The sequence below is a fragment of the Aethina tumida genome, chromosome 4 (genome assembly GCF_024364675.1).
Source record: "Aethina tumida isolate Nest 87 chromosome 4, icAetTumi1.1, whole genome shotgun sequence".
NCBI classification, from domain to species: domain Eukaryota; kingdom Metazoa; phylum Arthropoda; class Insecta; order Coleoptera; family Nitidulidae; genus Aethina; species Aethina tumida.
The window spans coordinates 16,212,468-16,240,309 of record NC_065438.1 but is presented as its reverse complement, the minus strand read 5'-3'; the positions used below and the strand labels follow the sequence as shown (position 1 = coordinate 16,240,309).

General features: G+C 29.3%; 2 protein-coding genes across 15 annotated transcripts in view; one reads left to right on the top strand and one right to left on the bottom strand.

Moving 5' to 3' along the window:
- The first annotated feature begins 2,717 nt into the window (after nt 1-2,717).
- LOC109603329 (sodium/hydrogen exchanger 9B2) lies at nt 2,718-18,483 on the top strand. Of its 5 annotated transcripts, none has more exons than XM_049966511.1 (6): nt 2,718-2,908; nt 15,339-15,590; nt 16,093-16,198; nt 16,404-16,778; nt 16,835-17,711; nt 17,772-18,483. In XM_049966511.1, the coding sequence occupies exons 1-6, from the start codon at nt 2,860-2,862 to the stop codon at nt 18,081-18,083; spliced, it is 1,971 nt and encodes a 656-aa protein (XP_049822468.1). In that variant the 5' UTR covers nt 2,718-2,859; the 3' UTR covers nt 18,084-18,483. The 5 variants fall into 5 exon arrangements, with proteins under 5 accessions (XP_049822468.1, XP_049822471.1, XP_049822470.1 ...); XM_049966513.1 differs by having other exon boundaries at nt 2,829-2,908; nt 15,325-15,590; XM_020019804.2 differs by lacking the exon at nt 2,718-2,908 and adding an exon at nt 11,900-12,073.
- A 3,448-nt stretch (nt 18,484-21,931) lies between these two features.
- LOC109603330 (voltage-dependent L-type calcium channel subunit beta-2) overlaps nt 21,932-27,842 on the bottom strand; it is a 174,730-nt gene continuing 168,819 nt past the window's right edge. For 8 of the 10 annotated variants that reach the window (XM_049965861.1, XM_049965863.1, XM_049965860.1 and 5 more), the window contains one exon: nt 21,932-24,977. In XM_049965861.1, the coding sequence (XP_049821818.1) occupies nt 24,745-24,977 (233 nt within the window). In that variant the 3' untranslated portion in view covers nt 21,932-24,744. The remainder of the gene's footprint in view (nt 24,978-27,842) is intronic. The other 2 variants (XR_007547776.1, XM_049965865.1) reach the window with 2 other exon arrangements.

Below are 27,842 nucleotides of genomic sequence, written 5' to 3'. Positions count from 1 at the left end.
TACGCAACATTAACTAATTTAGCTTGTATTAGCTCTCAATAACATTGACGGGACAAACAAATATTGTTCCAAGTGTGTCAAGAAAATTAAACAACCAAACAATAGGATGATGGGTCTGCAAATAGAACAGACAAGTCACATAAAAAATGTGAAGCTATTCAAAAGACAATTTGCGATCGGTTGCAAATTGACGAGTAAACTTTTTATTTAGTGGTTTAATGGAGTGTGCAAATAGACGCGTTTAATCAAGAAAAACGAACGACATGTTTGGAAAAACAACATATTTACAAGTTTCACAAATTATTTGTGTGATCACCCCTCCACTATAGAGCATCAATAATATTTGTAACTATTATTTATCAATATGCATTTATTATCAGTTTAAACTAATTTTAACTAGTTTAGTTTTTTTTCAATGCACAGTGTTTCCTACTTTAGATGAAGACACCCTTAAAACTTTGTTATTTGATTTTAATGAAAACTAATTCAAAGATAATCACGAAATAATAAAAAAATGACAAAATTTATTAGGAAATTTACCAGAAATATTATATCTATACTCCATTCAAACTAGGTACGGAGTAAGAAATAGATTTATATATGTGATGGTAGGTAATTGATGGATATCATGTTTCTTATTGGTCAGGGTTGACACCTGTTGATCCTCCAAAATTTTAATTTTTCTACTAAATATTTGGGTCCGCAAGAATACATTTTAAATTTGTCTCAAAATATTACTTGGATCTTTAGTTCTATCATACCTTATGTGAATACTCCACAGTATTAAAAAAATGAAAAAAATGTTTATGAAAGAAATTAAATGTCACAAAATTTATCAGAAATAATATTATATTATATAATTTAATGTTAAAATTATATACAGGGTGATTCACATAACGTATTAGAAATATATGGGAGCAGGAAAACGGTATTATTTCGAAATTTTGGTAACAAGTATAACTTGACTTTTGACTTGACTAATTTTCTTTTATTTTCAGTTTAGATAGAAGTGACATCAATTTTGTTTTGTTAATATTTATTACAATATAGGGAATTTTTATACTAATAGATAATATTTATTTAAATTAATATTTAATTTAAATTAAATTGTTTTTAAAATATACAAGGTGTTTCACTGGAAAGAACAATACAATGTTTTAAGATGCACAAAATTAATTTTTAACGAAAACTCTGTGGAATTTGGAAATACTAATAATGACTCTTTATAGAATGATTCTTGGTTATTATATATGCGAAAAATAAACATTTCAGCATCAAAATTAGTGACTTTATAGACACTTTAGTTAGTCCATCAATCTGTCAAAGTTTTTGAAAAAAAAAATAATGATTCAAAAACATTTGGGTTTAGGTATAGAACATGGTATTTATTATTTATTTGGAATTACATGTGGAATTTAAAAATCTAAAAATATACATGTTCTAATGAAAATAACATTATAATTGATATAAAAATTTAAAATTTATACTATTTTCCATTCACCACGAACACAAATAAAGTATGAATTACCCTGAATCTTTGAAAAATTTGATATTTTTAAAATTCCTTAAGTATTAAGTGAAAGTAGAAAAAATATCATGTGGAAATTTTAAGAAGATATAATTTTGAAGGTAAGTAGCTAATATTATGTTAGAATTATTATACTTTTTCGAAATCTTCGAAAAGATTATTAAATATCAAAATATAATCTACATAAATCAACTTTGTGACCAAATTAATTCAGCTTCTAACTGAGCTGGAACAAGACAACCAATTTAGTAAACTCTGTAAATGACATTTCACAAAAAATATTGCATTTTAATAAGTCTATAGCAGACCTAAAATTGGAATCAAGGAAAAACAAATCAAAAATATCTCATAATGTTCAATGGTGACTCAACGCCTTAGTTCTGCCAATTAGTTTAATTCTTAATTCCAACAAGATATACTAATGAGGGTCAGTAATACAGTTTTAAAGACTTTATAACAAGCAGTAAATTAATTGCTAAAACTAATGCGTTAAAATCCAGATTCTCCATATATTTTTAAAATTTTATTCTATATATAAAAATTAAATCAAATGGAGTTATAACCAAAAGAGTGTCAAAGAAAGTATTATTATATACATTATACACATATTAAATATTAAAATAAAAAAAATTATGTAAATTTATTCAAATCTTATCAGTAATAAACTGGTACAGACTAACTCTTTAACAATAGTAATTTAATTTATTAAATTTTGTGTTTGATTCATGAAATAAATTATTCAAAAGGATGTGATCATTGTGGATCTTTTTAATTTCCATCTATTTATTAAATATTAGTGTTTACTGAGAAGTAAAATTTTTCCAATTATCAGTTTTATCTAGACTTAGCACCGTGGTGCTAGATAAAGTGCTAGTCAAGGCCATTAGTAACGGAATCCACGACTTTCTACCAATTTATAATATTATTTTCAATAATCTAGATAAAAATTTATATTTATTTAATTATTATACAATCGATGTTGTGGTAATGACGTCTAAAAATAAAATAATAAATGGGTTAAACAGTTAAACAGTATTTTCTGGAAAAACACAATTTTTCTTTGGAACCGCTTTGAAGCAGCACCGGCTGACCATTAGTACCACAACAAACCACGTGCCCTTCGCCTTTATTGGCCGTATAAATAGCCGTATATAAATATGAATTTCCGTCTTGAATAATCATGATATAAACGACTATTTTATTAATTGCGGCCCGCAAAACACACATCGTAGGCCGCTATGACACCGGTTAGTTTGCGGTACAAATCTGTCGAAGGATAGTCCCTTCTATTGCCACATGTCGGAGCGTCGGTTTTTAGTTACGGGCGAGAGATGAAGTCCTTAAAACCACCCAGCATCAGAATCTCCCTGGCGGGGGCATGTAAGTTTCTGCACGTGCATGGACCACTTACTTCTTGATGTTTGGCACTCACTCTGATTTTTTTTAAGAGTTCATTACTTATAAGCGTGATTCGGGTGGAATACAATTGGTAAATTTATGGGGTTATAATTGAACAATAAAACATGTGTTAATTTCTGTGTTTGCCTTAATATGAATACCTGACACGTCGTCGTGTCAGGACGTCTAATCGAAAACAATTATGGTGAAACTTAACACGATAACAACTGAAAACAACGCACGAGATATGTTATTAATTTAATTGGATTCCATTCATATTTTTGCATATTATTATTGATTTTAATATTGAATGACTTGAATGGATAATGGTTTGGTACAGTTATTATTTTGTTTAATAATACGAAAGATTTGATTCAGGAATTGAACGACAATTAAGTACAATTTTAGTTCTTATCGACAGTTAAATTATTATAAGGCAAATGTAATTATGTAAAATCGTTCGTTTATCCCATAAATAACTGATTGTTAATTGTCAGACGTCTACACAACAACTTAAATGATAAATTTTTAATAGCATAAGACATGACCAAATCTATTATTAGAATATTAAATGTTTACAGCTTTATGGAATTCAGAGGATTATTTGATTAAATTTTTTAGCCACCGATTAAGATTTGAAACTGTTGATCTTTTTACAATATTTTGTGCTGTAAACATTCATAAACAATTTACAACCGTCTGAAATCTGGTATTGATTTTTCCACACAACAATAAAATGCGAAGATTTGACGGGATTTTTTCGATAATTTATTATTGAGGTTAAACGGATTAATTTATCATTAGGTCGTAATAAAATTTAAATTTTCGACGCTAGTACGCTAAGCGCAAAATTTAATGGAACTATTTCATTGACGACAAACACCGAATATGAATTTAAATTGGCACCAGGCGTTCATCTACATAAACGGTTGCATCCGATAAATATGCTGATAATTTGATGTATGGCCCAAGAAGGCGTCGAGCATCATTCGAGGAAATTGGAAGAAATTTTTTTTAAATTGTAGGCGACTTAAATTAGACATTAACGCAAATCTTGCTGTTTGGCCAGTAATAAGTGTTTTCAAATCTGTGAAATTAAGTGAGGACTGAAATAGACTTAATAAAAAAATGTAATCTTACTTCAGCCATATATTTTTATATGTTGTCATAAACCAACTCTAACATAGGAAAAAAATTAACAATAAAAATAAAACTATTTTTAAACAAGGCACATACTTTTAGATCTTAATTAGATAGTCATTATGAATAAAACTAAATAAAGCTTAAGTTTATTATTTCAATGACTTCAACCACATATGTTTTATTATTATAATAAATAAAATCTAAGATAAGAATAATAATTCTGTATTTAATTAAATAAAACCAAATTAATCTTAAATTTAATGACTAATAATAATTATTTTTTAATATGAAAAATACTTTTAGTTCTTAGTTATATAGTTATTATTGTTCATTAATTGACGACTTTAAAACAGATGTAGAATAAAATAGGACCAATAATATAATCTTGTAATTATTGGTTTGCTTCAACCACGTATTTTTTAATATTATAATAAATCAGTAAGGAGAGGTTAACAATTTTTTATAAAATTAAATAAAACTAAATAAATCTTAAATTTATTTAATCAATGACCAATAATAATTATTTTTAAACCGGACTGGTCATTAACTGACGTCTTTAGAACAGTTGTAGAATAAATTAGTCCAAAAATGTAATTATACACTGATTGATTTGCTTTAACTACATATTTTTTGGTATTATAATAAATTAAGTCTAAGATAATATTAACAATATTTTATTCAATTAAATAAATCTAAATGAAGCTTAATTTTATTATATCAATGACCAATAATAATTATTTTTTAATCTGAAAAATAATTTTAATTCTTAGTTATATAGTTATTATTGGTCAATAACTGACATCTTTAAAACAAATGTAGAATAAAATAGACCAATAATATAAACTTATAATTATTGGTTTGCTTCAACAACGTATTTTTTATATTATAATAAACCAAGAAAAGGTTAATAATCCTTTATAAAATTAAATAAAATTAAATAAAACTTAAGTTTATTATATCAATGACCAATAATAATTATTTTTAAACCGGACATATATCTTTACTTCTTAGTTAGATAGTCATTATTGGTCATTAACTGACGTCTTTAAAACAGATATAGAATAATATAAGACCAATAATATAAACTTGTAATTATTGATTTGCTTCAACCACATATTTTTTATATTACAATAAATCAAGGAAAGATTAACAATTCTTTATAAAATTAAATAAAACTAAATAAAGCTTAAATTTATTATATCAATGACCAATAATAATTATTTTTAAAGCGGACATATATCTTTAGTTCTTAGTTAGATAGTCATAATGTAACTTTATTGGTTTGTTTTAACCACATATATTTTAATATTATAATAAATCAAATCTAATATTAACAATTTTTTATTCAATTAAATAAATCTAAATTAAGCTTAAATTTATTATATCAATGACCAATAATATTTATTTTTTAACCTGAAAAATACTTTTAGTTCTTAGTTATATAGTTATTATTGGTCATTAACTGACGTCCTTAAAACATATGTAAAATAAAATAGGACCAATAATATAATCTTGTAATTATTGGTTTGCTTCAATCGCGTATTTTTTATATTATAATAAACCAAGGAAAAATTAACAATTCTATATTAATTAAATAAAAATAAATAAATCTTAAGTTTATTATATCAATGACCAATAATTATTATTATTTTTTAACCTGAATAATACTTTTAGTTGTACTTATTTGTTTACTTCAACTATGTATTTTTAGTATTATAATAAACCAAGTCTAAGGAAAGATTAATAATTCTATATTCAATTAAATAAAACTTAAATTTATGATGTCAGTGACCAATAATTATTATTTTAAAAATAAAATAAAACTTAAATTTGTTATATTAATGACCAATAAACACTATTTTTAAACCTGATAAATATTTTTAGTTCTTTAGTTGTTATTGGTCATTAACTGATGTATTCAAAACTAAAGTAAAATAAATAAGACCAATAATGTAATCTTGTAATTATTGGCTTCATTTGACCACGTATTTTTCGGCATTTTAATAAACTAAGTCTAAGATAAGATTAACAGTTCTTTACGTAATTAAATAAAATTAAATAAAGCTTTAATTTATTATGTTAATGACCAATAATAATCATCTTTAAACCTGACAATCTTAAACTTAAAAACAAATGTAGAATAAATAAGTCCAATAATGTAATATTGCACTATATATATATATATATATATATATATATATATATATATATATATATATATATATATATATATATATATGTATTTTTTAGTATTATAACAAAACAATCTTAAGACAAAATTAGGAATTCTTTACCCACTATTTTTAAACCTAATAAATATTTCTAGTTTTTAGTTAGAAAGTCCTTATTGGTCATTAACTGTCGCTATTAGATCAATAATCTAATTTTGTATTTATTGGTTCGTTTCAAGCATGTATTTTTTAGTAACGTAAGTTTAAGGCAAAACCTAATTATTGGCTTCATTTGACCACGTATTTTTCGGCATTTTAATAAACTAAGTCTAAGATAAGATTAACAGTTCTTTACGTAATTAAATAAAATTAAATAAAGCTTTAATTTATTATGTTAATGACCAATAATAATCATCTTTAAACCTGACAATCTTAAACTTAAAAACAAATGTAGAATAAATAAGTCCAATAATGTAATATTGCACTATATATATATATATATATATATATATATATATATATATATATATATATGTATTTTTTAGTATTATAACAAAACAATCTTAAGACAAAATTAGGAATTCTTTACCCACTATTTTTAAACCTAATAAATATTTCTAGTTTTTAGTTAGAAAGTCCTTATTGGTCATTAACTGTCGCTATTAGATCAATAATCTAATTTTGTATTTATTGGTTCGTTTCAAGCATGTATTTTTTAGTAACGTAAGTTTAAGGCAAAACCTAATTATTGGCTTCATTTGACCACGTATTTTTCGGCATTTTAATAAACTAAGTCTAAGATAAGATTAACAGTTCTTTACGTAATTAAATAAAATTAAATAAAGCTTTAATTTATTATGTTAATGACCAATAATAATCATCTTTAAACCTGACAATCTTAAACTTAAAAACAAATGTAGAATAAATAAGTCCAATAATGTAATATTGCACTATATATATATATATATATATATATATATATATATATATATATATATATATATATATATATATATGTATTTTTTAGTATTATAACAAAACAATCTTAAGACAAAATTAGGAATTCTTTACCCACTATTTTTAAACCTAATAAATATTTCTAGTTTTTAGTTAGAAAGTCCTTATTGGTCATTAACTGTCGCTATTAGATCAATAATCTAATTTTGTATTTATTGGTTCGTTTCAAGCATGTATTTTTTAGTAACGTAAGTTTAAGGCAAAACCTAATTATTGGCTTCATTTGACCACGTATTTTTCGGCATTTTAATAAACTAAGTCTAAGATAAGATTAACAGTTCTTTACGTAATTAAATAAAATTAAATAAAGCTTTAATTTATTATGTTAATGACCAATAATAATCATCTTTAAACCTGACAATCTTAAACTTAAAAACAAATGTAGAATAAATAAGTCCAATAATGTAATATTGCACTATATATATATATATATATATATATATATATATATATATATATGTATTTTTTAGTATTATAACAAAACAATCTTAAGACAAAATTAGGAATTCTTTACCCACTATTTTTAAACCTAATAAATATTTCTAGTTTTTAGTTAGAAAGTCCTTATTGGTCATTAACTGTCGCTATTAGATCAATAATCTAATTTTGTATTTATTGGTTCGTTTCAAGCATGTATTTTTTAGTAACGTAAGTTTAAGGCAAAACCTAATTATTGGCTTCATTTGACCACGTATTTTTCGGCATTTTAATAAACTAAGTCTAAGATAAGATTAACAGTTCTTTACGTAATTAAATAAAATTAAATAAAGCTTTAATTTATTATGTTAATGACCAATAATAATCATCTTTAAACCTGACAATCTTAAACTTAAAAACAAATGTAGAATAAATAAGTCCAATAATGTAATATTGCACTATATATATATATATATATATATATATATATATATGTATTTTTTAGTATTATAACAAAACAATCTTAAGACAAAATTAGGAATTCTTTACCCACTATTTTTAAACCTAATAAATATTTCTAGTTTTTAGTTAGAAAGTCCTTATTGGTCATTAACTGTCGCTATTAGATCAATAATCTAATTTTGTATTTATTGGTTCGTTTCAAGCATGTATTTTTTAGTAACGTAAGTTTAAGGCAAAACCTAAATATATGCTCAATTATAATTATTTTTAGTCTTGAATTATAATTCAAAATTTTGAATGCATTTTTTTATGTCAATATTAATCAGATTAAAAATATATTTAAAAAAAAATGTATTTTAATGACCGGAAAATATGCAATATTTAGATTTGTATTTTAGAAAAATTCTAAAGTCCAATTAATTACTGACAAACAATCAGTTAACGAGTTAATCCGCCCATTATAAAAAAGATAATTAAAACATAAAATATAACAATAATGCGTAGTTTTGTAATGCTGTAATTATGTGGAATTTATCTGATCAGATCAGTAAGTACATTAACCGAAAACAATCAAAATTCGGTAGTAACTACTGTATCAAAAATTAAACATCAATCACAGTCAAATTGTTATATCAACCACATTACGTTAATCATAAAACTTTAAACTATCATCCGCATGAAAATTTAAATATCATTTACACTGATTGGAAATTTAATTGAAATCAGTTGCGCAGGATCGTCGCATTTAAATTGTTATTGACCCAACGTTTTGCCATTGTTTATTATTTAAATTGATTTATTGTTTAACACGTTTAAAAGACCAGCTAATCGAATTTATAAACACACACCGGTACGTTCTAATTAGGAACGTGCGATCGAATTGTTTCGCAATAAATACAACATTAGATAAAAATCTTAATTGATCGTCTTCTCCGTATACACCGAATTTCAATATTTGCACGTCGATTAGCGTGCCAAGGAAAGGCGTCAAAGAAGTCCAAAATGCGTCAATCAACGATACTTTCGATTTGGAGTAAAAATTATGTTCAATAAAATGTGTTAGCACGAGCTCCTTGAGGACGTGTGACTCAGGATTGTTTAGCATGGAAATGGGATGTAACGTAAGTAAATAAGAGCAGGAAAATGTGAGCGACGTTTGACCGCCACATAAACCACAATCAGGACGTTGTTTGTGAGGAAGGAAATTAGCTGAATTGTCTATTAGATGATACTTTAATTAGGTAAAACAAAGCAAAGAATCTTAACTATGTAATTGGGCTTAATACCCTATGTTTTACCAATCTAAAACTGCACTCTGAAAGCCGGTTTCCTCAAAGGATCACTTTTTGAAAGATAAATCTTCGGTACGAATGTTTTTGTAGTAACCCTAATTAAAGTAAAACGTCTCACATTCGGTCCTCATTATCACCCAGTCGAAAAAAATTATTGTTAAAATCGACGACAATGGTAAGATCAATAAAAATTTGGTTATTAACTGATGTATTGAAAACAGATAAAAAATAACACATTTGTTTAAAAAAAACTTCAAATTGAATACAATTAATTTACTAATTATTAACATTAAATAAAACTTAATGACCAATAATAATTATTTTTGAAACTGACAAATACATTTAGTTCTTAGTTAAATATTCATTATTGGTGATTAACTGATGAATTCAAAATAGACGTAAAATAAAACATTTGTCATTAAAAAAATCTTCAAATTAATACAATTAATTTACTAACTATTAACATTAAATAAAAGTTAATGACCAATAATAATTATTTTTGAAACTGATAAATATATTTAGTTCTTAGTTAGATATTTAATATGTTATTGGTCACTAACTGACAAAACAGACGTAAAATAAATCGGACCAATAATATATTTTTGTATTTATTGATTTGTTTCAACTGACTAAGATTAACAGTTCTTTAGTCAAGTAAATAATAATATTATATTAATGACCAATAATGACCAATAATAACAATATTTAAAACTAACCATACATTAGATTTGGTCATTAATTGAAAACAACTAAAATACTTCAACCACATATTTTTTAAACTAAGATTAACAATTTTTTACTCAATTAAATAAAAATAAATAAATCTTCAATGTATTATATTAATGACCAATAATAAATATTTTTAATCCTGACAGATAATTTTAGTTCTTAGTTAAATAATTATTATTGGTCATTAACTGACGTATACAAAACGGAAGTGGAAGGAATAAGTCCAATAATATTGGATTATATTGATTCAGCGACATATTTTTCAGTATTCCAATAAACCAAGTTTAAGCCAAGAGTAACAGTTCTTTACTCAATTAAATAAAAATAAATAAAACTTAAATGTGTTATATTAATGACCATTAATAAATATTTTTAAACCTGACAAATAATTTTAGTTCTTAGATAATTATTCTTGGTTATTAACAATATCGGTTTGGTTCAATCACATGTTTTTCAATATTCTAACTAAGTTTAAATATGTTTAAATCTGATAAATATTTTTAATTCTTAGTTAGATAGTTATTATTGGTCATTAACTGACGTAAAAAAATGGAAGTAGAATAAATATGTCCAATAATATAATCTTAAACTTATTGGTTTGGTTTAATAAACTATTTTTTGGTATTCTAATAAACTAAGTTTAATCCAAGATTAACAATTATTTACTCAATTAAACAAAAATAAATAAAACTTAAATGTATTCTATTAATGACCAATAATAAATATTTTTAAGCCTGAGAAATAATTTTAGTTAGTTAGATAATTATTATTGGCCATTAACTGACGTATCAGTTTTGTTTAACCACGTATTTTTCAGTACTCCAATAAACCAAGTTTAAGCCAAGATTAACAGTTCCTTACCCACTTAAATAAAAATAAATAAAACTTAAATGCATTATATTAATGACCAATAATAAATATTCTTATACCAGACAAATATTTTTAGTTCTTATTTAAATAGTTATTATTGGTCATTAACTGACGTAATCAAAACAGTAGAATAAATAAGTCCAATAATGAAATGTTGCAGTTATTGATTTAGTTCAACCACATATTTTTCAGTATTCTTATAAACCAATTTTGTTAAAAAATATTATTTATTTAAAATCAAGTTATATTATATTTTTTAAATATTATAAAAGTAACAACGAATTTTTAGTGTTTTTGTTCTAGTGACAGAAGACCAATCTAAAACTGCACTCTGAAAACCGGTTTCCTCAAAGGGTCACTTTTGAAAGATGAATCTTTGGTACGAATGTTTTTGTAGTAACTCTAATTAAAGTACAATGTCTCACATTCGGTCCTCACTATCACCCAGTCGCAAAAAATTATTGTTAAAATCGACGACAATGGTAAGATCAATAAAAGTTGGCCATTAAAAAATATGACAACCAAATTACCGAAGCCGGTAATGAGGCACCTGCAATTTAAAATAATGCAGCTTAATCGCTAACGAGCTGGTTATTAACCGTAACGACGCAACGTTATTTCAAATTCTCCCATAAACATTATCGAAAACAATAAAATTGCTGTGCATTGAAATGCAACTGGTACACTCGCATCGTTTTGAGCAGTTCCAAGAGCTGTTGGTGATTCGTCGGACAAAATGTAAATAACGATATTGTTCGGATGCCAATCAGAGCACAATACATGAAATAATCTACTCTAATCGATGACGCAAAGCACCGAGTTGCACAGGTAATTTAAACAAATAAAACGAACGCGGTGGCGGTAGTGATTTGTCGGACAGGTGCTCAATCGGTTCTGTTCCGTTCTGTTCTTCCACTATTTCAAATCGACAACTTCGAAAGCGTGTTCCACAATTTTTCTTCTTTTTTTTTTAATTATTTTTAGAGGTGTGCGTAGACTTTTGTGTGAAGTGTGATGTTTTGAAGAACGATTAAAACAATTGGAAAGTGAGTATTATTTCTTTATTTATTCTAAAATATAAGTAAATTTGTTTAATTAAAATTAGTTTAATTGAATTTTAGTACATTAACATTTGTTAGTAAAAAATTTTAAATTAATACAATTAATTTACTAATTGTTAACATTAAATAAAACTTAATGACCAATAATAATTATTTTTTAAACTGTCAAATACATTTAGCTCTTAGTTAAATATTTATTATTGGTTATTAACTGATGAATTCAAAATAGACGTAAAATAAAACATTTATTATTAAAAAAATCTTCAAATTAATACAATTAATTTACTAACTATTAACATTAAATAAAACTTAATGACCAATAATAATTATTTTTGAAACTGATAAATACATTTAGTTCTTAGTTAGATATTTAACATGTTATTGGACGTAAAATAAATAGGACCAATAATATAATGTTGTATTTATTGGTTTGTTTCAACTAACTAAGATTAACAGTTCTTTAGTCAAGTAAATAATAATATTATATTATTGACCAATAATGACCAATAATAACAATATTTAAAACTAACCATACATTAGATTTGGTCCTTAATTGAAAACAACTAAAATACTTCAACCACATATTTTTTAAACTAAAATTAACAATTTTTTACTCAATTAAATAAAAATAAATAAATCTTCAATGTATTATATTAATGACCAATAATAAATATTTTTAAACCTGACAGATAATTTTAGTTCTTAGTTAAATGATTATTATTGGTCATTAACTGACGTATACAAAACGGAAGTGGAAGAAATAAGTCCAATAATATTGGATTATATTGGTTCAGCGACATATTTTTCAGTATTCCAATAAACCAAGTTTAAGCCAAGAGTAACGGTTCTTTACTCAATTAAATAAAAATAAATAAAACTTAAATGTATTATATTAATGACCATTAATAAATATTTTTAAACCTGACAAATAATTTTAGTTCTTAGATAATTATTCTTGGTTATTAACTTAATATTGGTTTGGTTCAATCACATGTTTTTCAGCATTCCAATAAACCAAATTTAAATATGTTTAAATCTGATAAATATTTTTAATTCTTAGTTAGATAGTTATTATTGGTCATTAACTGACGTAAAAAAATGGAAGTAGAATAAATATGTCCAATAATATAATCTTAAACTTATTGGTTTGGTTTAATAAACTATTTTTCAGTATTCTAATAAACTAAGTTTAATCCAAAATTAACAATTATTTATTCAATTAAACAAAAATAAATAAAACTTAAATGTATTCTATTAATGACCAATAATGAATATTTAGTTTCTAGTTTTAATTTAAGTTAGTTAGATAATTGTTTTTCAGTACTCCAATAAACTAATTTAAGCCAAGATTAACAGTTCTTTACCCACTTATATAAAAATAAATAAAACTTAAATGCATTATATTAATGACCAATAATAAATATTTTTATACCAGACAAATATTTTTTGTTCTTATTTAGATAGTTATTAACTGACATATACAAAACAGTAGAATAAATAAGTCCAATAATGAAATGTTGTTATTGATTTCGTTCAACCACATATTTTTCAGTATTCTTATAAACCAATTTTGTTAAAAAATATTATTTATTTAAAATCAAGTTATATTATATTTTTTAAATATTCTAAAAGTTACAACGAATTTTTAGTGTTTTTGTTCATTTATTTTAAATAAATAAATGTTAAATGTCTAGTGATCGAAGTAAGCAGATAAACTATCAGTATTAAAACAATGTTTCCTTTAATAAAAATCAATTTGGGCAAATAATATTAATAATAAGGATAAAATGTAAACAAAACATTAAATTAATTTTTATCTTAGACAATTGTATCTCTGTTGAAAGTCTTACAAACAAGGACAAATAACTGAAAAAATCTATTTTAGGATTCTCATATTCAATAATTCATAAACACATGGCAAATTTCACTGACAACATTAAAGTTTTATAGCAAACGTTTATATAAGACTTAGGTTATTTAAAATTGAAATATTATAATTTTTGTAATTAATAGTTTACAATGAATAATCGATCAAAATATGATATTTCCAAGAATTACAATCGATAGTCTCGTAATTACAGTATTGAAGATAATACAGTAGTAGAATTTTACGTGAATCAATTTATTGCAAGAGTAATTTTTTTCTTAAACAATTTGTTACACTTTTAAACATTATAATTAAATAACAATAACTACAATTGATAAGAACATTTTAATCAGATTTAAGTGGTGATTGAATTGTTTGTAAACGAAACGTTCGTCGTTAATTTACTTATCACAGAAGTAACATTACCCAATGTCGTGCCTTAATAATTATTATTTTTTTAATTTTTTGAGTGTCCATCTTGATGGACAAAAGTATTTTGTATAGAATACTAAGTAGTAAATTTAAGGTCATAAATAAGTAATTCTGTTCTAGTCACTGGTGGAAGGTTTATTTAAGTATAAAATAATTTTAGTGACTAAATCTAAACTTAGTCTATTATTATCTATCTATTCATGATTTGCAAGTAAATTGTGACTGTTGTATCGAATAAAAAACAAAGTTATTATATGATAATAGACAGAAAATTGACATAATATATTTATTATAGTTGTTTAATGGAAAAGATGAAAAACACAGATAAGAGAACGGATAATAATTGTCAACGTTGAGCACGTGCTAAAATCATCTAATGAAAATAATGAGGCAGATAATTAAAATAAAATATAAAATAATATTATGCTTTATTATAACTCAATAATATACCAACCGCATAATTTAGTTATTAACCATTATATAACATATAATTATGATATTCTTGGCTATTTATTTATGAGTAAGATTTAAATGAATAAATTAATAAGTATATTAACGCATTAAATGGTATCACCGGACGTAGAAAACAATAAATAAACCCGTACAATGTATTTCATTTAAACCACAAGTCGAAGGAGCTTCGCGCACTGAATACAAAACACAATTAATTCTTGTAAAAGGATGTGGATTAATTAGAATGTATCAGTGGGACAAAATAAAATAGAGGTTAGCGGTCTTATTCGGCTTAACAAGTGGCTGAGTAACCGCTAATAAAATTATTTGTGTCTGGAAGGTCTAATCCATTTGTCTTTTGGCCCGTTTTTCGTTTTCCCAACGAAATCAACGTGCTGAAGTTTTAATGAACCAAATCAATTATTAACGTCCAGTTATTCGATTGATTTATGCCTAAAACAATGAAATGAATGATCAATTACAGTCACAATTCTTTAGTCATGACCATCGACAAGGATAAAGTGGTGTCGTCCAACCCCTCGCCCGGTGCTCACCTAGACTCGCCGCACCATCGTAAAGTCAGCATCGTCGAGAGCGTCCACGGCCACGACAACCCGGCCTTCGAGTCGCCCCGCAGTCGGAAGGTCTCCTCGACCTCGGACCACGCCGAAATGGGGCCGGTGCGGAAAAAAAGTATACTCCACAACGCCAACGTGAACCACGACAGCAACAGCATATCAGGGATCAGTGGTTAGTATTTATCGCCGGCGTTAATTTATCTAACACAGAGTTCTTGGTGCAGAAAGTAAAGAGTTAAATTCTAATGATTCGCAGTTGTTTATCGTAGAGTATGCGGATTGGGACTCTTGCGTCTTTGTCCCGTTGCCAGGTAGGACCAATATGAATTACCTGCACTTTCGTAAGCACCAAAGTTGTTAGATTGTATCGTGGGCACAAGAAAGAAGAAATAAAATTTATTGAAGGCGATTCTTTTATTTTAACAGTCTTTTACATTCTAACTGCACAAATTTGTTCAACGTTTAAATCCGCAGATCTAATTAGAACATATTTTTGCACCTCACACACACTCACAAAAACAAAATAGCTTCGGTGGTGTTCAAGCTGTAGCGTGTAGTTGATAGGCACAGCCTTTTGTTTGGCATTAATTCGACTGTATCAACATTCCTCACGAGTGCTTTTTATGAATGGGCTTACGCGTATGTCAATTTACAACGTTAAAATGTATTTACAGACAGTGCCAAGCAGATTAACGGCGATGCCAGGATAAAAAAGAATTCAGTCACCGAATCGGTGTATTCCAAGACCAGGTTTTCCGACATCGATGACGACGATGACAAGTAAGTAGTCTTGATGTGGAGATGCATCATTATCATAGAATTCCAATTAATAAATAATTTTAAATTAATTCCAATTTAATGTAGTATTCATTACTCGTGATTCCATCATAAAATCAAGTACGAAAGCCCATAAATGCAAATTACAACGTCAAACCAGCAGTTTCTGCAATAAAATATGCAAATAACATTGAATCTTAATTCACAGATCCTGGTGGTACACATTTTGCATCAAGTGCCGGACCAAAGAGACGCTTCCATCGTGGCAACCGCCTTTGTGGAGCAAAATATGTCCCTACCCCTTCTGTCCCACCTACAGACAGTTCTCGAGGATCATATCGTTGGCCCTTATAGGAACGCTGTCATGGTGCATTTTGTATGCCATCGTGGGCGACACGGCCGCACCTCAGGGACACTTATTCCAACTTATAGTTCTTTGTCTGTGCGCCCACTTCGGAGGATGGCTGATGAGTCTCACCACGTTGCCCGCCCTCATTGGGATGTTGTTCACTGGGATGCTGCTGCAGAACGTCAATATTGTTAACATCGACGAGTCTTTCAGCGACATCACCAAGGAACTCAGGTAATAATACTCTGTAGCCAAATAACTTAAATATAACGACTTTAAATTGGTTGCAGGAACGTAGCTTTGGTGATCCTCCTGATAAGGGCCGGCTTGGACTTGGACCCGCACGCACTGAAACGACTAAAATGGACGGTCATGAAGCTCGGCATGATTCCTTGGATACTGGAAGTCATTGTAGTGGCCATATCATCCCACTACCTCATAGACCTATCCTGGAAGTTCTCCTGCGCCTTAGGGAGCATAGTCGCAGCAGTCTCCCCCGCCGTCCTCGTACCTTGCCTGATAAGACTCAGGAGTAAGGGCTACGGAGTTGCCAAAGGCATTCCCACCCTGATCATTGCAGTGGCCAGCATAGACGACGCCTTGTCTGTGGCAGTTTTCGGAATAACTAAGACCATAATCTTTTCCGAGAGCTCGGTGACGTCTCTGGTGCTGCAAGGACCTTTGTCGGTGATTGGGGGGATAGGATTCGGAATTATTTGGGCCCTCATTTGTAACTACGCCCCAGAACGTCACGACCCTTTCGTAGTACCCCTGCGAGTCATTCTTCTGTTAGCTGGGGGAATGGTTTCGCTCTTTGGCAGCGATTTGTTTGGGTACGGAGGGGCAGGCCCTCTAGGAACGGTAACTGCTGCAGTCGCCTGTTTATATTGTTGGTCACGACAGGGATGGGAAATCGAGGACAATCCGGCTACAACCGCTTTCGAAATTTTCTGGATGATTTTCGAGCCAATCCTCTTCGGCATTACGGGATCTCAAATCAAATTCAACGAGCTGGATGGAGGAATGGTGGCTACTGGGCTGGGGATTTTGTGTATAGGAATTTTTGCCAGGGTAACTAGCACAGTAATAGCCAGTATAGGTTGTAACTTGAATTTGAAAGAGAAAATATTCGTTGCCCTAGCCTGGGCCTGCAAAGCAACAGTACAGGTAACATCCAGATTAACATAAATAAAATCAATAAATATTTCAATGATTTTCTTGTTGTAGGCTGCCCTTGCTCCAGTTTGTCTGGGCCTAGTAGATGCAGGCACTACTGAATACGAATACTCGGAAAAAGTTTTAATGATTTGCGTTATGTCTATTATATTGACAGCTCCCACTGGAGCAATTTTAGTAACATTCCTTGGTCCAAAACTGCTGAATAAGACCAAACAAACGCCACAAATACCAGAGGGCTGGAGAAGAAGTCACCGACCCTCTATAAGAGACATTAGTATTATCGATGAAGAAGAGGAGAGGAACGAAGCTGATTTTTCAGAAGACACAATTAGTGAAAAGGACAATAAAAGTGAGGTGTAAGATTGAAACAACATTTTGATTGTTTGGAGGTCGAATTAGTAGTTACATAAAATATTATATTTTTTCGTCGTATGATGAGAATGTACTTATTGGTGCAATTCCATGATTCCAGATGTATGTAACGCTGGAATTCCATAAATATTAAGTATTTAAAACAATATAATTATGTACAAACCTTGAAACCTCAGAATTCCATGAGATCCAATTTATCTGTTAGTGTGATACAAGTGGTACTCACGATGTAATGGTAATTCTGTGATAATGATAATTATTGTAAGATAGACAACAGTATTTTTTGAGTAGTGTATAGAATTATTTTCCTGTGAATACTATTATTTAATATAGTTATATATCTGTAAATATAAATCTAGTTTTAAATATATAACTTTTCAAAAAAGTCTTTTATTCTTAAATGACAGATAACTTCTGAAGTGCATAATTTCAATTATTTTAAAAATTCCAGTGGCACTATTTAATGCATAAAATATGTAATCAAAATAAGTTTTAATAAACAATGTAATCTCCTACATAAATTAAACAAAATTACACCAACAGCAGAACTTTTAAATCAGTAATAAAACTAATATCACAATATTTCTTGGAGAATTAATAATAAAATTAGTTAAAAATTATAGAAAATAGAATATTAATCGGTACATTTTTCCCATTAATATTTAGTCGGTGCCCCTTTTGCCTTACAAACAGCTTCTACCCTTTCTGGCATACTCAAAATTAGTGGATGAATAAATTATAAATCTATAGTATGCCATTCTTCCTTTAGAGCATTACTAACTTCCCCAAATTTTGAAGATGGTTGTTTCAGGGATAAATTTGTCATTTAAAACCTACCTCATACGTCTTTAATTGGATTGCAATTTGATGAACGAGAAGACCACTAAATCTGAGTAAGGTCATGATTCTGGAACACAAAATTTAAATATGGTCCAAGTATTTGAGCAAATGGAATATTAATTGGTTGACTCACTGTGTTTTTTTTGGAAATAAAAATTAATAAGAAATGGAATGTTGTTTGTTTTAATATTACATTAAACAAAATTACGTTAACAGCAGAACTAATAAAACTAAGATTACAAAATTTCTTGGAAAATTAATAAAAAAATTAGTGAAAAATTATAAAAAATAGAATATTAATGGCTACATTTTTCCCATTAGTAGTTGGTCGGTGCCCCTTTTACCTTACAAACAGCTTCTACCCTTTCTGGCATACTCAAAATTAGTTGATGGATAAATTCTAAATCTATACCATGCCATTCTTCTCTTGTATCATTAATAAGCTCCTCCAAATTTTGAGGATGGTGGTTTCAAGGGAAAATTTGTCATTTGAAGCCTACCCCATACGTGTTTAATCAGATTGCAAACTGGTTATTGAGGAGACCACCAAATCTGAGTAAGATCATGATTCTAGAAACCAAAATTTAAATATGGTCCAAGAATTTGAGCAAATGGAATATTAATTGGTTGACTCACTGTGTTTTTTTTGGAAATAAAAATTAATAAGAAATGGAATGTTGTTTGTTTTAATATTAAATTAAACAAAATTACATTAACAGCAGAACTTTTAAATCACTAATAAAACTAAGATTACAAAATTTCTTGGAAAATTAATAAAAAAATTAGTGAAAAATTATGAAAAATAGAATATTAATAGCTACATTTTTTCCATTAGTAGTTGGTAGATGCCCCTTTTGCCTTACGAACAGCTTCTACCCTTTCTGACATACTCAAAATTAGTTGATGGATAAATTCTAAATCTATAGCATGCCATTCTTCTCTTATATCATTAATAAGCTCCTCCAAATTTTGAGGATGGTGGTTTCAAGGGTAAATTTGTAATTTGAAGCCTACCCCATACGTGTTTAATCGGATTGCAAACTGGTTAATGGGGAGACCACCAAATCTGAGTAAGATCATGATTATAGAAACCAAAATTTAAATATGGTCCAAGAATTTGAGCAAATGGAATATTAATTGGTTGACTCACTGTGTTTTTTTTGGAAATAAAAATTAATAAGAAATGGAATGTTGTTTGTTTTAATATTAAATTAAACAAAATTACATTAACAGCAGAACTTTTAAATCACTAATAAAACTAAGATTACAAAATTTCTTGGAAAATTAATAAAAAAATTAGTGAAAAATTATGAAAAATAGAATATTAATAGCTACATTTTTTCCATTAGTAGTTGGTAGATGCCCCTTTTGCCTTACAAACAGCTTCTACCCTTTCTGGCATACTCAAAATTAGTTGATGGATAAATTCTAAATCTATACCATGCCATTCTTCTCTTGTATCATTAATAAGCTCCTCCAAATTCTGAGGATGGTGGTTTCAAGGGTAAATTTGTAATTTGAAGCCTACCCCATACGTGTTTAATCGGATTGCAAACTGGTTAATGGGGAGACCACCAAATCTGAGTAAGATCATGATTATAGAAACCAAAATTTAAATATGGTCCAAGAATTTGAGCAAATGGAATATTAATTGGTTGACTCACTGTGTTTTTTTTTGGAAATAAAAATTAATAAGAAATGGAATGTTGTTTGTTTTAATATTAAATTAAACAAAATTACATTAACAGCAGAACTTTTAAATCACTAATGAAACTAAGATTACAAAATTTCTTGGAAAATTAATAAAAAAATTAGTGAAAAATTATGAAAAATAGAATATTAATAGCTACATTTTTTCCATTAGTAGTTGGTAGATGCCCCTTTTGTCTTACAAACAGCTTCTACCCTTTCTGGCATACTCAAAATTAGTTGATGGATAAATTCTAAATCTATATATATCTATGTATCATTAATAAGTTCCTCCAAATTCTGAGGATGGTGGTTTCAAGGGTAAATTTGTAATTTGAAGCCTACCCCATACGTGTTTAATCGGATTGCAAACTGGTTAATGGGGAGACCACCAAATCTGAGTAAGATCATGATTATAGAAACCAAAATTTAAATATGGTCCAAGAATTTGAGCAAATGGAATATTAATTGGTTGACTCACTGTGTTTTTTTTGGAAATAAAAATTAATAAGAAATGGAATGTTGTTTGTTTTAATATTAAATTAAACAAAATTACATTAACAGCAGAACTTTTAAATCACTAATAAAACTAAGATTACAAAATTTCTTGGAAAATTAATAAAAAAATTAGTGAAAAATTATGAAAAATAGAATATTAATAGCTACATTTTTTCCATTAGTAGTTGGTAGATGCCCCTTTTGCCTTACAAACAGCTTCTACCCTTTCTGGCATACTCAAAATTAGTTGATGGATAAATTCTAAATCTATAGCATGCCATTCTTCTCTTATATCATTAATAAGCTCCTCCAAATGTTGACGATGGTGGTTTCAAGGGTAAATTTGTAATTTGAAGCCTACCCAATACGCGTTTAATTGGATTGCAAACTGGTGAATGAGGAGACCACTAAATCTGAGTAAGATCATGATTCTAGAATCCAAAATTTAAATATTCTCCAAATTTTTCAGCAAATGGAATAATAATTGGTTGACTCAACAAGTCATATTTCAAAATTTCAATTATAATACAAAAATCTTCAAAAGAAACAGATAAGTTAAGAATAAACCGAATAAAATGTATTAAAATCTACAAAATGTGTTTTTTGGACCAACTATAAATGCAAATATTTGAATATTACTGACTAAAATAAAACATTGAAAATATTTTTAAATCTATCTAATTAAATTTCAAAAAAAAAAAAAAATACAGTGTGTATCAATTTCTGCTGATTTAAATATAATTAATGAGTTTAAAACTCAGTTTATTATTTATTTTATTTTTGTGATGGGATAAAGAAATGAATTGCAATTTATCGATTTATTTTATTTAGAAAAATGCACGCGAAAGTGCCTCTCCATATTTTCTTACATTCATTTTTTCTGTATCGAACAAATAATATCAAAATAATAACAGCAAGGCATTTCAGACAAACTGAATTACATATAAATTATACAATACAAAAGAATAATAGTAACAATCGATTTAAACAATAATATTTATAATAAATACTAGCTAGCTTAGTTCTAAGAAATTAAAAACACAATTATTTGTAATTATTATAGATTTTTTAATATTTAATAGCTATGTACAATGTATCAAAGTTTATTTTATTTAAACTTACTTATATCTGAAGTATCAATAGACTCATCCAATATTAACAGCATATGAAATCTTTTAATAGGTACCTTTTAATCCTAAATACAGTAAATATTATTTAAAAAAAAGTCTGGCACTATTACATAATCTAGCAAAATAAGTCCATGACATAGTACATAAGTGTATGATTATAAAAACAACAACAATTAAAAAAATAAATACGACATTATTTAACTATGTCATAGACTGGTGCAATAATGAACAGCCCCATTGATGAGACGCAGAACTGGGTTGGAAAAGAGATTCATAAGAATTCCAGAGCCTGGAAATTTACTAACACCACGACAACAAATGAAAGTACTTGAATAATCTGAATTATCTTATCGCACAATCGGAAATTTTGACAAAACTATCTGGGTCATCAGATTAGTAAACAAAAACATTTATTAGATTAGTAAATTCGTCAGGCCCTACAATATATCACAGGCTTGAAGATATCCACCCTAGAACTAAAACGTTAGGGATGCACTATTATATAGTTTAGTGTTTTTTTCTTTTTAAGAACGACCCTTCGTCGTGGCCGGGCCAACGATTACCGAGAATGTAACAATCCACGAAGCAATTTACGTATTAATGTTATTCCCGATCCAAATCTATTTCTAAACTAAATATTGCTTGAGTTTTGCCCCCGTCGAACGTCCCGCCGTCTCACCAACTCGACCGATTAAAAAAACTCTACGAACTATACAATTATTTAGTTTTGTGTAGTGTAATTGGTCGTGATGTCACCGAAAGTGACACATGCATTTTCGAAAATTTACAATTTAAGCATGTACCAGCCTTCACCAACCACGCAACGTTTCAGTAAACAGATTTTGTACAAAATTGCATTTTAAGGGTAGGTCTGAGGTAAACGAATTGCCGCTAATTTCAATTCAATTAAACGAGTTAATTTTTGTGTGGTTATTAAAGTAAAACGCATGACAAGTAATCTATTTTAAACGTTCGTTGTTTCGGTTAGTTAGTTAGTTAGTTGTACGACTTCCTAGTCTATGGGGAAACCGGTAAAAATCCTTTATACAGCTACACAGTTTTTCTATGCTATTTTCTAAACCGTTCTAAACAGTTTGATTGTCCTTGAATATAGTTTTTTTTTACCTTTGGGTGGTTCGCAAAAGCTGGCGATGATCTAAGAATTTATTTAAAAATAGTACAATATCCATTAGGGACCTGGTTATGAATTTTTAACAATTCATGTAAAGCCTCAACTGCCTCATGCATGTATGACTACGTTTTTTTTTTAATTAATTTTTTTTTGTTGAATTTTCTAACAGCATTGCACTCCCTAGAATCAGTCAAAATATTTTGACATTTTTTACCTTAGTATCACGTAGGAGAAAGGAAAAAACTATGGGAAATGTGAGTCAATCTACAGAAAATTATAAAACAAACCTGAAAATTAATTCTGTAATACTGCTTTTTATTTACATTAGGCATCCTAAATTTTGATTACAACGTTTTGTAAACAGGGATTTCAGAAGTTTATTTATTGCTAGGAATACTTGTGTGCACTATATCAAGTTTAACGATTGCTTTCTTTCATATTTCATGAACCATTTGCAATAAAGCTTAGGATACCCTGAAACGTTTGAAAAAGTACGTAATAAATGAACTATCCTTGATATAAAAGGTTATTAATACTAGTATTAAGTACTTAAGACGTGCAGGTTTTAGATTTGATAATTTTTGTATGAGAGACTCAAAAGAAAATGAATACCTCTTCATTATAGAGTACACAATCCTTTAAAGTGTTATATCAGTTCTTTTAAAAGCTATTATACAATATATAAAATACATAAATTTATACTGCTCTCAACAATATACCCTTCCATATAAATGAATTTAAAAACCCTAAGTATAGCTACCTACAGTTTTAAAGCTTTAATACTATTCCTAGTTTTTAATTTAGTTTAAAAATTGAGCTATTACTCAAGTATGGCACCAAAATGGTCAAAATTTTTAAATGTTTATAATTAGAATTAATCACAATTTACGGAACATCCCATTGAAGAATCCACGAAAGATACTATAAAATCCTTAGGGCAGCCCTCTCTACATTTGTACATGTTTTATTTTTGGTAAAATTAGGCCTAAATTTACCTTGTAGACGTATAAATTCATTCATAGTATCTTTGGTGGGTGCGGTACTCGTGATGGCCCTCCAAGTCCATATCAGCAAACCTCTCAAGCAGCTCCTTCCTGTAGTTCCTGCCCTCCTGCTTGCTCCTCTCCGTCGACAGTCTCTCCTCCCCGTGCCGCCTCTCGTATCTCGCCTCGTCCGCGTACCTCCTCTCGCCGTACCTCCTCTCGTCGTCCGATCGCCTGCGATCGTCCGGCCGATCGTCCCGCTTCTCCCTGTCGTCCCTGTACTCCTTGGGTATCTGAGGTTTGTAATACGACTCCGCCCTGGGCGAGAGGTCGTCATGAATTTCCTCTTCAATGGGTTGCTCCGTAGAAAGCCTCCACTATATGGCGTTCAAGGCCCGTCTGGACGAGCCCCGGTGCGTGGGGTAGTCCTCCTCCCTATTTCTAGGGTCCCGCAGCCGTTCCATCGGACGTTCGCGGTAATCGTCGCCGCCCTGGAACTGTGGCGGCACCGCGTGCGTGTTCATGTACTCCCGATCGCCGTAGTCCTCGTATTCGCGGTCGCGCTCCAATCTGGGTCTAGATCTCGCGTGGCCCGTGTGAAAGGTCGTAACTGTCGGATAGAATTGTACAGGATTAGCGGAGCGGAATTGTTGGGGTGCGGACTACAAACCTAAGCGTAAATTATGTCAACAACTGCCTACTAAAGAACTTCGTTAGTTTACCTTTGGCACACGACAGTCAAAACGGGTTTGGAAAGTTGCTTCCACGACAACGCTAGCAAGTGTGTATGTTGTAATTTGGGCATACACACTTGGCAACGCACTATTGTTTAGTTTATCAGGTTCTTTTACTTTAATTTCGGAAAACAAAAATTGTCTTGGGTACCGGAAAATTGGAAGTTTTGATAAAAATCATCATGCGCAGACAATCAGCAACCGATATTCGGAATTTTAAAGACACATGTTTCATATTTTCATGACTGAGCAACTTTTGACTGATCTTCGAACTAAGAATGATTTAATGTAATGGTTAGTGCTTTCGTCACCGTTGTTTGAAGGTCTCTACTTGTTCAGGTTTGTAGAGACGAAATTATTGGCTGGAATGATGGTTACCATCTTCAGAGGTTCGTGTTTCTTTGACATCTGGCTGACAACTTAGATAACTGATGTGGTGGTTCTTATATGTTTAGGAATCATTCAGTTTCTGAGGATTGGTGTCCAAATTTTTTAATATTTTAGGATTTCTTCTTTTTATGGTATCCACTAGTCGAGGTTAGCTTTTTAACTCTACTCTCCATTAAACGTTTTGTTGTTCCGATATATACTCTTCCGGAAGAGCATGGTATACTGTATATCTCAGATGTTATTTGAGGGTCCCTCTTGTCTTGTTACTAGAACATCTAAAGTAGGTATTTGGTTCTGCTCCTCCATTTCCATTGAGAAGTTGAAATTGTCTGTTGTTTCTTTGACATCTGGCTGACAACTTAGATAACTGATGTGGTGGTTCTTATATGTTTAGGAATCTTTCAGTTTCTGAAGACTGGTGTCCAAATTTTATAATATTTTAGGATTTCTTCTTTTTGTGGTATTCACTAGTCGAGGTTAGCTCTTTAATTCTACTCTCCATTGAACGTTTTGTTGTACCTGTATATACTCTTCCGGAAGAGCATGGTATGCTGTATATCTCAGATGTTATTTGAGGGTCCCTCTTGTCTTATTACTAGAACATCTAAAGAAGGTATTTGGTTCTTCTCCTCCAATTCCATTGAGAAGTTGATATTGTCTGTTGTTTCTTTGACATCTGGCTGACAACTTAGATAACTGATGTGGTGGTTCTTATATGTTTAGGAATCATTCAGTTTCTGAGGACTGCTGTCCACATTTTATAATATTTTAGGATTTCTTCTTTTTCTGGTATCCACTCGTCGAGGTTAGCTCTTTAATTCTACTCTCCATTAAACGTTTTGTTGTACCGATATATACCCTTCCGGAAGAGCATGGTATGCTGTATATCTCAGATGTTATTTGAGGGTCCCTCTTGTCTTGTTACTAGAACATCTAAAGTAGGTATTTGGTTCTGCTCCTCCATTTCCATTGATAAGTTGAAATTGTCTGTTGTTTCTTTGACATCTGGCTGACAACTTAGATAACTGATGTGGTGGTTCTTATATGTTTAGGAATCATTCAGTTTCTGAGGACTGCTGTCCACATATTATAATATTTTAGGATTTCTTCTTTTTCTGGTATCCACTCGTCGAGGTTAGCTCTTTAATTCCACTCTCTATTGAACGTTTTGTTGTTCCGATATATACTCTTCCGGAAGAGCATGGTATGCTGTATATCTCAGATGTTATTTGAGGGTCCCTCTTGTCTTGTTACTAGAACATCTAAAGTAGGTATTTGGTTCTGCTCCTCCATTTCCATTGAGAAGTTGAAATTGTCTGTTGTTTCTTTGACATCTGGCTGATAATTTAGATAACTGATGTGGTGGTTCTTATATGTTTAGGAATCATTCAGTTTCTGAGGACTGGTGTCCAAATTTTATAATATTTTAGGATTCCTTCTTTTTGTGGTATCGACTAGTCGAGGTTAGCTCTTTAATTCTACTCTCTATTGAACGTTTTGTTGTACCTGTATATACTCTCCCGGAAGAGCATGGTATGCTGTATATCTCAGATGTTATTTGAGGGTCCCTCTTGTCTTGTTACTAGAACATCTAAAGTAGGTATTTGGTTCTGCTCCTCCATTTCCATTGAGAAGTTGAAATTGTCTGTTGTTTCTTTGACATCTGGCTGATAATTTAGATAACTGATGTGGTGGTTCTTATATGTTTAGGAATCATTCAGTTTCTGAGGACTGCTGTCCACATATTATAATATTTTAGGATTTCTTCTTTTTGTGGTATCCACTAGACGAGGTTAGCTCTTTAATTCTACTCTCCATTGAACGTTTTGTTGTACCGATATATACTCTTCAGGAAGAGCATGGTATGCTGTATATCTCAGATGTTATTTGAGGGTCCCTCTTGCCTTGTTACTAGAACATCTAAAGAAGGTATTTGGTTCTTCTCCTCCAATTCCATTAAGAAGTTGAAATTACCATTTCTAGAGTTTAAGTTTCTAGTTTTTCTTGTCCATGTTTCCCTATCACGAAAGTACCATTTACGTTACAATAGCAAACAGAAAGTCCCTAACACTTTTTGTTGTAACTATTCCATAAAGAAATTGGCGATGACTGAACTTAGAGGACAGCCCATTACTAATCCTTCAGTCGTTCCAAATGAAATAACTTCCTATACCGGTACCACAAAGCCATAAAACAGATCATACCTCTGAAGATGTCAGCCACCCATGCTAAGATAACATCAGGAAATAATTCCAATCAACGTTGACCTACAAAACCTGAACAAACGTAGATGTTTAAACGTCAGTTTATTTTCGTGTCCCACATTGATTTCTCAGCCCTTTGATTACAAG

What these genes read in the sequence shown, in the direction of transcription:
- LOC109603329 (XM_049966511.1), top strand. Translation starts at nt 2,860, where the DNA reads ATGAAGTCCTTAAAACCACCCAGCATCAGAATCTCCCTGGCGGGGGCA. An exon ending in ATCGATGACGACGATGACAA is followed by an intron (nt 16,199 to 16,403) that starts GTAAGTAGTCTT and finishes CTTAATTCACAG; the next exon opens with ATCCTGGTGGTACACATTTT. An exon ending in CCTGCAAAGCAACAGTACAG is followed by an intron (nt 17,712 to 17,771) that starts GTAACATCCAGA and finishes TTCTTGTTGTAG; the next exon opens with GCTGCCCTTGCTCCAGTTTG.